The 15,352-nt window shown below is 44.6% G+C and overlaps 1 protein-coding gene and 1 long non-coding RNA gene across 8 annotated transcripts in view; one reads left to right on the top strand and one right to left on the bottom strand.

Moving 5' to 3' along the window:
• The window catches only part of LOC106041452 (uncharacterized), an 83,687-nt gene extending 74,026 nt beyond the window's left edge, over positions 1-9,661 (top strand). The window contains exons 3-4 of the long non-coding RNA XR_007164895.2: positions 3,344-3,500; positions 6,091-9,661. This is a non-coding gene — a long non-coding RNA (uncharacterized lncRNA). The remainder of the gene's footprint in view (positions 1-3,343; positions 3,501-6,090) is intronic.
• The window catches only part of COL26A1 (collagen type XXVI alpha 1 chain), a 176,625-nt gene that overhangs the window by 7,413 nt on the left and 153,860 nt on the right, over positions 1-15,352 (bottom strand). For 4 of the 7 annotated variants that reach the window (XM_048068115.2, XM_048068117.2, XM_048068116.2 and 1 more), the window contains 6 exons: positions 11,580-11,672; positions 10,006-10,067; positions 7,449-7,511; positions 3,677-3,721; positions 1,918-1,962; positions 1,167-1,251 (listed from right to left, as the gene is read on the bottom strand). In XM_048068115.2, the coding sequence (XP_047924072.2) occupies positions 1,167-1,251; positions 1,918-1,962; positions 3,677-3,721; positions 7,449-7,511; positions 10,006-10,067; positions 11,580-11,672 (393 nt within the window). The remainder of the gene's footprint in view (positions 1-1,166; positions 1,252-1,917; positions 1,963-3,676; positions 3,722-7,448; positions 7,512-10,005; positions 10,068-11,579; positions 11,673-15,352) is intronic. The other 3 variants (XM_066979497.1, XM_066979498.1, XM_048068118.2) reach the window with 2 other exon arrangements.

Below are 15,352 nucleotides of genomic sequence, written 5' to 3'. Positions count from 1 at the left end.
CTCTTTGACGTGTCCAATGGCATTTTCATTTGAGCACCGTGCTGGCTCCAGAAGTGGCTCGTGGGCTCTCAGAGCCTGCTGCCTTACTGCATCATAACAGGAGTGCTTTAAGTCACTTGCTTAGGAATCTCTGGACAGTTTAACTATGTGTTTGCCACGTAAATATCCAAAGGCCACTTCATAATAAAGGCGGATGCTGATCTGAAGGAAGGTGTGGTAGCAGCTCAATTTACAAGCAAGGCCAGGAATGAGGTTCCACAGATCTGTTACAGTGTGAAAAGTGCCGGGGGACTTAGTTAGAAATGCTCAGCTTAGTGCCAAAGAACAGGCTTGTTTCTCAAAGGCTGGGATAGTAGATCCAAGTCGTATTATTTTGCCACTGCTGTGTTTCTGAAGGGAAGAAATTGGCACAGCAACTTTGGCAGCTGTGCAAGACTTGATCCTCAAAGTAGCATGAAGGGAGAAGTCTGACCTGTGATGACTGTATGATCCCACACACTGGTTAAGGGGAGAAAACACTCTTAAGGGGTGATGCCACGTGCTGTAGCAGTGATGGGAGAGAAAATAGCCTCAACAGAAAACTTACATTCTATCTGAACGAAGAACGTGTGAGACTTTCTTTAACTGTGATCATGAAAATAGGTTTTATGTAAGTTGTAATGGCAAGACATTCATGGATCATTTGTTTTCCGGGTAACCTGCAGCACTGTTAGGACTTTCTCTGTAAACTATAGAGCTACACCAGGCAAGAGCCTCAGTGGTATTAAGGTGACTTAGAGGACACTATTAACAGCATTAAAAGATCTTGCCTAACAACTTGAACAAGCAACCTCCCTGAGATGCTGGTAGGTGATCATGGGCGCAGCATGGATTAAGACGCTGTTCAGTCTGAATTGTAAATAAAAATTATCACAGGGGGGTCATTTCATCTGCTGGGGTAAAGCCAGCGTAACTAGGGCAGGTGGCGGAAGCTGTAGGTCCTCAACAGTTGCAAGCATCCTTTAAGTCATGCTGCATACCTAGTTTTGAGAAGGCTGCTTAAATAGATACTAGACAGCTTCTGACATCGACAGAGAGCTTAGGAGACTGGGAGGATATTTCACCATCAAGCAGTTGCCTGAATAGAGTCCCAGTTGTCTCGAAAAGAAAACTTTAGCGATGCTTACCATGAATTCCTATCATGTGCTCAAGAATCAATACCCTCTCAGCTAAAATCTTCAGAGCTTCTCGAAGTTGTTGAACACCTTCTCCCTGCAAAAAGGAAAAGAAAACTAACATCAGTACATGTTAGCGGAATAGGCTTCTTGTTCATGATGTTGGCTGAATAACACCAAACTAAGTGTGAATGCTTAAAAAACAGAGAAGTAGTAAAAAAGTGAGATAAGCTGCAAGGATTAAGTAGGAATGCAGGAGAAATTCCTATTTATAGAAAATCTCCTCAGTTATACCCCACACTTGCAGAGCCTCTGGCTCAAAGCCAAACTTTTCACTTTGGTTCGTGTTTTTGCAGTAGGCCAAACCCAGGGTGTATATCTGTGTCAAACCATTATACCAGGCAGCTTATGTTAATAACTACCTGGCCTACCAACTGCACTACCTGGAAAACAGGTTTTGCTCTCCTCTGACATTTACTCTGAATGTCAGGGAGTTACTTGGGCTTTCCCTTCATTGGGACACCACGAAACTGTTTGGAAAGCACCATCCTGTTGTTTTATAAACTGGAACAGTGGCGTGTATGCCCATCCTGATGGGCTTCCTGCTGCCAAGGTTCGTATTCTTTCTGCTGCACTTTTGTGACAGGACCCTTGCCCCTCTCAAACCAGCCTGCCAGAGGGAATGTGGTTAAAAGACAGTAAAGAGATAAAAAGTAAAGTTAAAACAAAAAACAAAAACAAAACAATAAAAATACATGCTTACATCAGCACCTTTATCCCCTTCCTCACCCTTCTTGCCTGGTTCACCCTAAAACAAACAAGAAAGAGAAATTTGTCTCCATATGACTGAGGATGCTGTCCAGGATTACTTGCATCCCTTCCCTCCAAAGGACCAAATTAAAGGCAGAAGAAGCAGCAGCAAACAAACTGACTGCCTGGCACTTCATGAGCTCTGTCCTGGCTCCCACCAGCGTCCCAGCAGGTCCCCCCTTATTTCTTACATCGATGAACTCTGCTGGGGGTGGCCAAGCTGCAGGAGGGGCTCACTGCCATGGCCTGGCCCTGCCACAAATCTCAGCAAGCAATGTTTCAGGCCACAACACTGAGATAAAAACACTGTTCCCCTCCCCCAAACATGCATAGGCACATCTTTGATTTAGACCATAAAAATCCTCCATTCTGCTTTCATTAATTAGTCATATCACTTTCTGCCTCTGAAGATGCTCATTAAGCTTTTCTTGAACAAAGATCCCTACGTGCTGTGAACATCGGTCTGATGTTCCCCCTAACCAGGAAGTTCGTGCATTTCCCAAAGAACAAAAGACACGAAGAGATTAAACCACAAGCTAAACATAGAGGAAAAGCCTAACAAATTGCTGAATAAAACAGAGTGGAAATGCCTGGGCTCCTCAGACTTGTTTGACATCCCTGAGATATTTGCAAAGCAGGGAGTGGGGATGGGAGGCAGGACTGAAGAAAAGGTTGTGGGAGTTGCACAAAACGATGAGATGGAATTAAGGAAGGGTGAAGAGAAAGCTCCCAGAGAAACAAGCAGCTCTCTGGATGCTGTCAGTCAAAACAACCAACTTGCTCCACTTGCTCACTTTCAGCCAACCTTCAATGCACTGGCTTGTTTGCACGCTAGCCACAGGTGCCTGTGCAGACCTCTGTGTGTCTGTTCAGCTATCGTCAAGGAATCATTTGGCCAAGTCTCTTAATCTCATTAAAGGATTTCCAGCTCAGCTTGGCAGATCAAGGTGCAAGAGGGCATTGAGAGCAGCTGATGTACTTTGAGTTAACAGTGCCCACCTTTGGGCTCTGCTAGTGCCAGGACCTTCACAGGGCAGGGAGGAGGCTTCTGTCTGCCAAGCTTTGGCTGGAGGGGGATCTGCAAGCACATCTCCTCTGTTGGTGTGATGCCTTCACGACCACTGCTTTCCACCTCTGGAGAGCAGGACTCGAGTCACCAGTCCTTTCCTCCACTGTATGCCACTGACTGCCCTGTTGACAACATACCATTAGCAGAAGCCAGCCAGGTAAGTCTGCGGAGCAGAGATGCTAGCTTGCTTTGCACTGTGCAGTCTCTCTCTAAGAGAGCCTAAAGCCAGCATTCGCCCCACCTAACTAAATCAATGGGAATCTGTCTGCTCTGTCCTCTGTGATGACTTATTTTAATTACTGACTTCTAGCTTTGGGACCAAGACCCGCAGCTGGCAGGGCACCAGCTCCATCCCTTGAAGCACCCAAGGTGAAGAAAGCCCATCAGATCGGTCTGATGCACTCTGCATTTCAGTGCTATGCCTAACATGCAGGAAGAGTACGTTTCATTTGCAGAGCAACACTAAGGTAAGGCTTCCTATTGAGCACATCTCTGAGCTGGAGACAGTTGACCTGATTGTTGTGTCTGAGAGAGCTGGCTGAACCAGCTGCAGTCCAGCTAGGTGGTGTTTATGGTGCCAGGTGTGCCAGGCAGGCACCAAAACCATCTGAGTCTTGCACACACCCGCAAGTGCATCACTTACAGGAAATCCCTTAATGCCCCTCTCTCCAGTCAGACCTGCTTGCCCCTGTTGGAAATAAAGTAAGTGTCATTAGGAGATATTTTTCCATTTGACAAGAACATAGTGTCATTTCTACTAGTGGAATTAAGATGGCTTAATGAAAAACCTTAAACTTGGGATAATATGAAAAAAAATTCCTTTCCCTTGACATTATCACTTAAAGACAGCAAAAGAGGGTCATGGTTTTCTGTCAAGCATCAGCTCCAAATCCTATCACACTTTGGAGAAATTTGATTCAATACAGAGCTACTCCGCTCACTACCCTCTCAGTAAGATGATTAGCAATTTTTTGAACTTTACAGCAGTCAGTTACATTATAGCAGGAAGGAATTTGGCTGGAGATTTGTTTCTTACGATACAGCATTCTTCTCTCTAGTAAAACGGACAGGCTGATGCTGCCCCAGACAGCAAACAGAGCCTAGGACTCCCACCAAGCGCTGATTTAATCTGCCTCCTGCTCACACACATCCCCCTGTTAACCCCAGCCGCTACTGATCAAAACACACGTAAGGTATTTTGGTTGATTTGCTTCTTTTTTCTGTTGTGCTAATTTTCACATTCTTCTCAGTGCTTCATCTTTTTTTTCTTTTTTTCTTTTTCTTTTTGTAAAACTGAAGCACTTTGGAATGGTATGTGTTGGTTTGTGGTGGTATGAAATGCCATCAAACCGAGCAGCTTTTTTCTCCCTGTTTTCCTCCATAGCTTTAGTTTCCAACCCTGGGGCAGGGCAGAATCACCGACCAGGAGAAGAGTTATAGATTATTTCATGAGAAAGCAGGAGCAGGAGAAGAGGAGGCAAAATTTAAAAGCATCTTTAGAAATCTATTGATGAAACAGCCACGTATTTAACCTGGCTCTTCTCCCCTAAACACACACAGAAACAAACCCATCCTTTTGTTCCTAAAAAACTATCTAGCTGGCGGCAGCTCTTTGTAGCATTTGCCAAAAAGGGAGAGCTGCTTTTGTTCCTCTGTCCATCCAACTGCTGCTTTGCGTAACACAAATGGGCCTCGGGCATCTCAAAACCATTACCGTGGAGACCTGTGCAGTGCGCAGCTAGCCAGTGCTACACAAAGGCCCACATCGACAGGAGGAGCACCAGGAGGAAGGCCCAGTTCGTCAGGTGCTCTGAGCGCCTTCAAAGGGAAATGCTCGGATTCTGCACTGGAGGGAGTAAGGGCTGCGAAAAAGCGCAGGCAGGCAGCAAATCACAGAGCGGAGACATAACAACACACTGAAAATGCATAACCAGGCTGTTCTCTGTGTCCATGAGGAACAGAGAAGGATGTTATCAGCTTAAAGTGGATCAAAGGATATTTAGGCTGAACGTTAGATGTATCTTTCATCCCAGGCCCTCAAGACCTGTACCTCTGAAGACTGCCTGGAGATGATGTGGTGCATCCCTCACTGGCACTGTTTAAGAATACGATGAACAGAAGCTGATCACAAGCAGCATGCATGTAGATGTGCCATCCCGGGGATGTGCTCAGACTGCTTCAGGTCTCTTCTACATCTGTTCTCTCTGAGATTAAGCGGGAAGAATGTATAATAACATTTTCTCATACCTCAATAGATATTGTCAACCCTCCTCTGCTTTTCTTTGCAGCTGCACAGCTCCTCCGCTCTGTGTAAAGCTAGCCCTAATTTGTATCCACCAAACCCAAATTGCAGCATGTAGTTGTCAAAACCAGCATTCAAATCCACACTCACAAAAGACAAAAAGCATACAGAACATCCTACAGAAATTCTGCCAGAAAAAGCTATCAGCTTTGCTTTGCATGCTAACAAAGAAAGGACAGGAAATAGAATTTACTTTTTCTACTTAGCAAGGCATTGTGACATTTGAAAATCTCATTTGTCCCAAACCTAAAAAGAGAGTTAGGATTCTGAACAAGGAGGGAATGAAATCAGAGTCTAAAGTATGCACCTGTACCGAATGGACACAGTACAACACAGCTTTTGGTTCAAAGGAAGTATAGTGATAGTCTTAGCAATATGGTTGAGCACAAACTAAAGCACAATGTTAAATGAATCACTGAGGAAGAGCTCTTATCAGTTTCCCGGATGGAAACTTGATGCTTTGCCATATACCATGCTTTTTTCTTTTTTTTTTTTTTTTTTTATTTCTTTCCTTTTTTTTTTTCTTTTTAAATTGAAAATTAGCATCTAATGGCAATGAGCTGTAGTAGCTACCTGTTCTGAAATCTCATCAGTTCAGGTTTTAGTCTCTGTTAGAACCTTAAATTCTGGTTCCAGAAATGCATCAGAGCCTAATCTATTAGTGAAGAAAATAAATGCCTGAAGTGGTGATCTGCACAAGGAAATTGTTATTAAAATAATACTAAGTGTCACTTAAAATGGTCTCTATCTTTCAGGTGGCTGCAGGTGATTTTTTATGCAAGAGCAGGAACAAAGCACCCCCAAAAATGTGCAAAGATACTCAAATAAAACTGAGCTTTTTGAAAGCCTGTGCACTCCACTCTCAGATATCCCCTTCTCCTTGACGTGAAGTGCTGCAGGAGAAACAAGCCACCTGGGCCCTGCTCACCCTACACACAGCCTGGATGGAGGAACGTAACCTAAGTCTGTCACTAGTTATTCTCATGAATTTGGAAAGTCATCACACTAGAGTTAACCAATTTGTATTTGCCTTTCTTAGCTCTTTCAGACTTCCCTCTGCCTTTTGGATTGGAAGAGCAGAAATGAAGGAGAAAAGGAGACGCTGTCAGATGGGGGAAGCACATCACCCACAGCCACCCACTGCAGACAGTGACCCCCACACTCACCTCCATCTATTGACGTGGCAGTAAAAGTGGCACTTGGAAGAACAGGGAATTTGTTTCCTACGGCACAAGGCTGTGACTACATAGTCACTGCTGCAGACACAACATTTTACAGGTACCAGCCAACATTCTTCCTCTCCATCTTTCTTTAATTCTTTGACACTGTTCCACAGTAGGGTCTTAGTAATGGTCCACAGCCCATCTGTGCCCACTGCTACATTTGGCAGATCTAATTGCTGAATGACCCTCCACCATGTACTAAGTTCTCAGATGATTTTGTGTGCCTAGTGCTTCATGAGGCAATTTCAAAGACCACGGCCTTTTGGAGAGTAAGCTTAGAAGAAACAGCTGTAGGCCTAAGCGCCTTCTAAACCCTTCCTGGTGCTGAATGCTAGACTGGGAATCTGACACAGACATATCCTGCTTAGATTTTTCTCCAGTATTTCCTAAGCTTCACCTGTTTGGAAACAAATTCAAACAGCCCTTCTTGCTACAGTCATTAGCACTTCAAGGCCCATCAAGGACTGAGGTATAGCACATTTTCTAAACATATTAAGAGCATCATTTAACCTGGGGAATGGCTTTGGTTCAGGAAAAGTCTGATGAGTTTTACCATGTTACTGTCACAGATGGAAGAAGTCGGACCATCTAACATACTCCAGACTAAAGAGCTTTGGTTGGCAGAAGAAAGCTGGCTTCTGCCAGGCTGAATATTCCAGGGAATTTACTACCTGCATCTCTTTAAGGAACACCAGACTCTGTGCAAGCAATTCAACCTTTTATCTGTTCAGTAACCCCTCATCTTGTTTTTTTGAAGAAGACCTAGAAACTCTGCATTTAAATTTGGTCATGGCTGCAGTCCCATGGAATTTGAAAGACCTGTTGTATGTAATTTCTAAGGCATTAACCCAGATCCTGCTGGGAATCAATCCACATATGTAAAACCTTACTCTCTCTCCTCGGTCTCCTTTGGAGCCTTTTGGCCCGGGTTGTCCTGGAGAGCCTGGTAAGCCCTAGAAGAGATGCAGAACAAGGAGAAATTAACTTCTATCATGAATTCTTTATGAAGATGTAGTGAAAACATTTCCCAGTGATCTTCAGCTCCTGAAAACCTCATATACCCATTAAGTGATAGGGCTGGATTCTCTTTTGCCCGCAAGCAGCAACAACAGAAGCTCATTTTGCAGATATCCCGAGCACTATATTTTCTGCATATCCCCTCTCTTTGGGTCTTTTAATGAACTGCATGCCACTGATGTAGCATTTTGTAAGGGGTCAGTGTGGCAGGATAGTTCTTGTTCTCAGTGACTGAGAAGAAATTAATAAACAGATGGTATGGTTGGCCTAAAAATCCCCACTACTTTCCTCCTTTTCATAATTGCCTCAGTGGGTGGCATGAGTAAGCATACATACCTGAAAATTAATTGGATTGTGCAGTGGAAATTATTTTGAAGCGATTCGCTCACCCTAATAAACAATTTTCAAATTAAGCCCAATCTCTACTAATAATTTTTGCTCCCTGGGTTGAATAAATCTATAAAGCAAGTCACCAATGGATAAGAAGGGCATTGTCTCCAGACTTCTACTAATTGAACTGCTTGGCAAAAATCTATCAAAATTCTTAAATTACACAGCCAGTGAAGCCACGGGTATAAACCAGGCAGGAAGAGCACAATATTGTTTGTTTATATTCTGCATGTCAGTTCCGCATGACCATATGCAAGATGCTTTTTTCCACCTCAAGTGACTTGCACATCTCCTTGGAGACTGCAGCAAAAGAGCCCCCTGCTCCACTCCAGACAGCTGGCGATTTAAGCCAACCTGCTTAACAACAGCTCCCAGAAACCACCAGCAGCCAGAGAAATGGGCTGTCTAGGCACAGCTGCAAGGAGCCTCATCATCTGGTTATGCAGCCCAACAAGATCAGGGACTAAAGGAGGAGCACTCTCCCAGCTTGGAATCACAGATTCACAGAATATCAGAGTTGGAAGGGACCCGCAAGGATCATCAAGTCCAGATCCCGGGTCCCCAAAGCATGCAGCTTCATCTGGGAGGCAGCAGTGCCCCACATAAACACGTTGCTCCTTGCCTGCAGTCAGTCCTCCCGTCTCACCACCAAGCTGCGCAGCGACCTGGCCTCCAGCTTAGCTACTTCCCCCCTGGGCCCACAAAAGATTCAGAAATTCAGGCCTGATTTAGGAGGCTAACTAGGGCTGGCAAATGAGGTAGGGCACAAACCAGACTTAGCCCCATGTCAAACACAGAGCATGAACAGAGCTCAAGTGCCCGTAAGTAACCTTTGCACTTGACAGCTCTCAACATTGAATTTTAGTGTGTGTTTACAGAGGGAAGCTCAAGAACACTGAATTAAACAAATCTGTTGTAAAAAATAAAAATAAAAAAAAAAAATAAAGCGTGCTGCATGTGAAAAAGCCAGACTCTATTACAGAACCTATTTATGAATTGTGAATTACCTTATATTTAATCACGTTAAACTGCAACCGTCATTTTGCTGCCAAATTTCCCACTGTGTTCATATCTATCTGGAGTTTCTCACCGTTCTCCAGAGCATTCACTAATTGAAATGATTCTGCTACTCTGGCAAAATTTCACTAACCTGCTCTCCGTTGCTTCTTCAAAGTGATTAATAAATACATAGTAAAAGTCTCCTTTCTCTAATTTCTAGCAATCCCAAACCTGTCATATCAGGATCTGAGTTACATCCATCGTCTAAATTACTTAACCTTTCCCTCTCTTCTGTTCTCTTCAGTCACTTTCATCTCCTTAGGCAGGTCAGATACCTTTGAAATATTTGATGTCACTGGTTTACCTCCACAGTAAGAAACATTCTTCCCCAAACTTGAGTCCCCTTGTATCAGCCAGCCACCATTTGGAGCAGCTTGGCAGTTCATTATTCATCATAACTTCTCTTCTTTCCTCTTAACCTTTTTTTCATCTGTACGAATAGTTTGCCCTCCTATCATAAATTCTTTTTAGGTTATCACACTCCATGATTATCTTCCCCTCCACGATTTTTGTATCAATATCTAGTCAATCAAACTGATCATAATTTGTGATGTTTTTACTGAGTGGAAAGTGCTATTTCCAAAGAATTAGGCTTAAGAAATTCACTTTGGTGAAATGGTGAATTCTCATTGATACATTTTTATCCTTTTTATGTGTTCCACAGGAAACACAGTATTTTTCTATCAGTTTTAGTAAAGCCTATGTCAAATCCTTTGCATCAACTCAGGCTACAGTAAAACATTTTGACAGAGTAACAGCAAGATGTGTTGTTATGATTAAGGGAAAGCCTGGAAAGTGCAACCATTTCAACTTCTTATCCTACTTCAGGATGAAAAACAGGTATTAAAATCACAGAATTTCACTGGGACCAAGACATCAGATCCAAGATTTATAAAGTACTCGCTCTCTTTCTGTAATGAGAAGATGCTTCACACCTAACCCCCACCTCTGCCCCCAGCCCCAAAGCACTAAAACTCTTACTTGTGATCCAGGGACTCCGATGGGTCCTGGGGGCCCTTTGGGTCCTGATGCGCCTGGTGGCCCTGGTGGGAATCAGCGTTTGAGATAAGTTTAAGGAGACTTGGAAGGACCCTAAATTCCAAACACATGCACTTCCTTTCATTGTTCTTCATCTCCCAGTGGGTGAGAGCCATTCATCGGTCACAGGACTACAGCATAAGCACTTCATCATACACTGGGTCCCTGGACACCCACATCCTGATATAATATATCCCTATGCCCTAGGGAAGACCTTAGAGCTCTGGGAGGAAGAAAAGGTGAAAATAGGGCAGGAAGGATATCAGCAACATGTTGCATTTCCATTGCTTAAAATAACAACTCTCTAGAAATTTTAAACTAGTTCCATGAACCAGCTACATCAGAGCAAACTACTACAGTTGCTGTTTCTGAAATGGAGGGAGTCCTGTAGGTGGAAAGGCTGCAAGCCTGCTGGAGTTTGTCTCCCTGGTATTGTCAGATGATGATGATGTTCGTTGATGACGAACATGAAGGAGAGAGGGTTTGGACACAGCCTGAACAGGAGGCCAACTGTGGCAAAGCAAAGTGCTCTTTTGTTCTTTGCATGCTTACTCCAGTGGCACAAAATTCATTTTAAATCTGTTCCACAGAAGAGGTTGTGTCAAACACTGCCTAAACAGGTCAAATTGTTTTATACAGTCATGTAACAGATTCATTGCTTTCGGAAAAATAATTATATCCCAACAGTAGCTGTTAAATTATACCTGCAAATGGGAGACAGGGTATTTGCTTAGTCTGAACTTAGCAATACTCCTCTCTGCTTTAGTTGTCACAACCCTTGAGACGAAACAATGTGGACATTATACACAAAGTACAGCTGAATCAGCCTCAATCATTAATGCCCCATACAAATGCTTAAGTCAGAGAATAAAGGAACTGAAGGATAAATGAAAGGCCCTCATAATGAAGGGAAAATCCTTTTCTGCAACTGATGGGAGTTCACTCCTAAATATGCATCATACAGGGAAGTGCTGATGTTTGCAGGAACATTATCATTTAAGCCACCCATCAGCACTGAGAAACACAACACTTGCTAAATTTTCATCCCAGCTTCTGATCTCAGTTACACTGGTGCAAATCTGGAATGGCTCGAAATAACTCCAAAGTCTGCATAGATATCACTGAGGACAGCTGGCCAGATCCTGCTCAGTAGAGCTCCACAGCAAAAGGACAGGATTGCACCAGCAGCGAGAACAGCTCTGCTCTCACAGAGGAGTTCCCTGGACAACCCATTCTTAGAGACACTCCAATTATTCCCTTCTCAGGATGCGTCCTGCCAAGGCAGTAAGGAATTGCTGTAAGTTTAAAAAAATAAAAAATCTGCTGCTATCCACGGATAAGAACTGGTTACTTCTTGCCACCTTTCCCACTCCTGGACCCTTAGCTCCACAGCCCTTCCAGTGAGGACCACTTGCTTTCCTTTCAGGCATCCCACAGACCACTTCACTCTCCAGCAGAAAATTCTTTCGCTCATCTTCCCCATCAGTACAGCTTTGCAGCTCCACCGAGTGTTTTACCTGGAGGCCCTATGGGCCCTGGGGCTCCCCGTGGTCCTGGCAGGCCAGCCATGATGGTGTCTATGACGGTGGAGGCCAGCTGGGGTTCTCCATCTGTGTTAAAGAGCAGAACAGTTAGTGGCCCTGCAGCAAGAGCTGCCCTGTCCCAGCAGGCGGGACTTCTCTCCTAAATCCTCTGGCGCCTGTTGCTGGTAAAGGGCAGGCAGTGCTTCTGGATACAAAATCTGGGCTATTTGAGCAATTGTCCTTTTGCTCTCTGAGGGCACAGGCTGTATCCCTCAGACCTCCTCCTCCCACCTCTGCTAGCCCCTTGAAAAACTGTCCTTTCTGTCCAAAAATTGGTGCTCCTGCACACCCATGCAACCCTACTTTTGAATGCCGAAGCAATTTAAGAGTAACTCTGCACTGTACAGCAATAACTCACCCCAAATTTGCCATCTCCAAGATGCATCTGGTTTCTGGCTACCTGAGAAATCACACATGGATTTGGAGCTCCCTCATGCCTGGCATGAGTGAACTGCTGAGAAAAGCTGACAGTCGGCAGCATGCCCACCAGCCCGGCAAGCTCACCCTGCCACACAGCTGCTGGGAGACACCCTGAGGTCTGAGGATGCAGGAAAGCTCAAGGAGAGGCTGTTCTCTGCCCCTTCCACATAAGCAGAAAACTCTCTGGCCAGCCTGTGTAGGTCCCCTGAGCTCTGGGGAACAGGTAGAGATGGGAGCAGAGCAGGGAGAGGAAAGCCATTAGCAGGAACTGGAGGAATGTTTTGCTTTTCCACGTCTTTCTCAGTCATATCCTGGTAGGAATAAAAAGCCTGTAGCTGCCCACATCTTCCCTCATCTTTGAGCCAATGGGCTTACCACTTCAGCTGGTAACTGAATAGGAAAAACAGAACTATATAAAATAAAAACAGCCCTTATTATTTACTGCAACACCAAACCCACAATCAACAACCCTATTCCCTGTGGACCTGCACTGCAGCATGCTGGTAGTCTGTGGGGGTACCGTGTGGCAGCATCTTTCATCTCGGCATCCCACAACACTATTTGACAGCTGTGGAAACCACGGTGCAAAAATTCCATGACCAGCCAAGATACTAGTAACACAAAGCAAGGAAGGGAAGCCCCACGTCCTGATATTACAGAGATTCACAATCCATCGTCCTGTCAGGGCTGTCGGACCAACAGCAGGTTTCCTGGTGCATTTAACCTGGATGAAGATGTTGGCTCCCGGTCACTGGAATGGTAAACCCTCTGAAAGTCCCCATTTTCCACAGTGGGAGGCTGCCATACCAGAATAATGCCCATCTTCTGCCCATGACCTCAAACGTACTGGTGTTCCCTTTCACCCATGCCTTTAACTCATTACGCTTAAATTCAGGGGAACTCTTTGCAGGTGTAAAAGACTGCAAATGGCTCGCTGCTACGCTGATGTGAGTATCAGCTAACACCAGGAGGATCAGAGTGGTGTTTGCTTACTCTGCAGAGTCCAGCCCCAACGACAGAAGGTGAAACCTCCAGAAATGTTAGCAGACACATCGTGAAGCCTTTTCAATTTCTGGAGCGCTGGCAATGATAGAGAAGACTTTCAAGCTCGGTATTTTAAAGCAGCTCCTAGGGAAAACTGTGAAATCTCTTTACCTGCCAGGGATGACAGAACATCTCTGCAACGTCTTCCTGGCAGCAGAACAGCACGAGATCTAACCCAGATCCCTCTGAGAACCAAATTTCGACCTAAAGCCTGAATGCAAACAGGTATTTCTTTGACTATTGTTTCCAGACCCAACCATCTTCCCTTCTTAACAGCCCTGCAAAAAAACAACTGAGACTGCTTTCATGTTCAGAAGGGAAGGTACCCAAGTGAAGTGTGTAATCCAATTAATTTGAGTTTTATTTGACCATGTCAAAATCCATCACGGCTTGGGAGTGAGATGAAATTGGGAAATGAGCATTGAACAGCAATTGCAGAGTCTTTTGTTTTTAAGAGAACAAATGGTCAACAACATCAAACACATCTCTGCTGAGAGGGAGAGAGGATGGGCTACAAACAGGATTTAATCACTTCTGGAGGTAAACTGGGGATAAAGGTTTGGGTTTCAAAACATTCCAGCTAAACAATACATTACTGCACCGACAGAGTTATTTCCCACAAATCCACCCATCCTGACATTAGACCTATTAGACTCAAGTTATTTATGGAAGGTGATTCAGTAACTGTGACACAGAAGGGAGCTCTGCTCAGCAGCCCCTGAGCTCAGCGGCTTCTGATTTGCACAGAAGCATGGACACGTGGGAGACCTGAGAGGCTCCTTCCTAAGCTTCCTGGCCATGAAAAACTCACCAGGATTAAAGTTTTCTTCCAGGAGCTCTGAATGAAACATACTGTGAATGAAATGGGATTAAAGCATGTTAAAACACAACCCTCACGTGTTTAAGGGACTCTTTCCATATTCTCATAGAGCAGCAGGAAGAACTCAGCTCTCTGGTCTTCCCATCTCCCTAAAGCACAGGGAGATTCTGGGGCTCACTGGTGCTGATCTCTTTTCTACACCCTTTTTCATCAGTGGCATGTTGGGCACACAGGCAAGCCTGCTGCGCTTCAGTTTCCCCTTGTAAAATAGGCTAATGTTATCTTATGTGTCCCTTGCAAACCGAAATCTTTGAGATATAGAAAACCACAGCCCTCAGAGTCAAAGATCTGTTCTTTCCTTCCTTTTTCCTGAAAAGCATCTCAGCTTTAACACCGAGCTGACTCTGGACCACGTACCTGAGCCACTCATTGCCAAGTGGCAGAGAAAGAAGCGACGCTTGCAGCAGCAGCCCCGGCAGTGGGGTAGGGCAGGCCAGACTCTGGCCGATGTCTCATGTTTCTGACTCAGGGATAAATTTCCCCATTATAGGCTTGATTTGCTGAGACAGGATGGAAATGAAGTAATCCTGTCCTAATTTCTTTCTGCTACCTGATCTGGAGGGAGACAACTGGGACCAATTTCTTCACCGCAGCACAATGAAACTGTGAGAAAATGTCTCCCCATTTTGGGCTTCTGCCTACTGATAAACATTGCCAACAGGAACTTGTTGCGATTAATAAAGGCACACGCATTAACCATGTTCAGGCGGAACCAAACGCTGTACTCCTGCTAATAATCCAGCACAGCTTTCTCACATCTCTGTGGGTGCACATGCCCATTACAAGGAATATGCTTCCCTCTGCTGTCAGCAGCTGGAATCTTGTGTTTATAGTTTTCAGATGTGCTCCATTAAAAATAATAAAAAAATAAAAACAAAGAAAAACCTACCCAGGATTTACAAGGCTAAGCTTTATTGGTTGTTGAGGATCAGCTTTCCACCAACCTCTGGTAGGCAAAATCAGCCAGCGTGTAAGGAAAACGGTAAGTTTTGTAAGAAAAACGGTCTCACTATTGCGGTAACTTTACCATGACCATGCAGATGACTTAAACAGGCAGGGAGACTTGTATAAGACATTATTTTTAAACAAGAGGACTTGCCATAGATTTCGGGCTTAGATACCCAGTGTTAGAACATCAACAGAGCCAGCTTGCTCCTGCACGTGTCAGTGCAACCTTTGCTGTACACATCTAGAGGAAATTTCATCTCCATGCACACTACGGAACCCTGCCTCACACATCCCATGCCCTGGAAGAAACTGGATGAATAATGTGACCCCCGCAGGCAGCTCTGGTGCTTGCTGCTAAACCCCAAACTTCGGTAGGGACCAGTGCAGAAGAGCTGACCCTGCCTGGCACGCTCAG

The sequence above is a fragment of the Anser cygnoides genome, chromosome 18, assembly GCF_040182565.1.
Source record: "Anser cygnoides isolate HZ-2024a breed goose chromosome 18, Taihu_goose_T2T_genome, whole genome shotgun sequence".
Taxonomy (NCBI): domain Eukaryota; kingdom Metazoa; phylum Chordata; class Aves; order Anseriformes; family Anatidae; genus Anser; species Anser cygnoides.
Note: the sequence above shows the minus strand (reverse complement) of the source record. Positions and strands in the feature narration are given on the sequence as shown.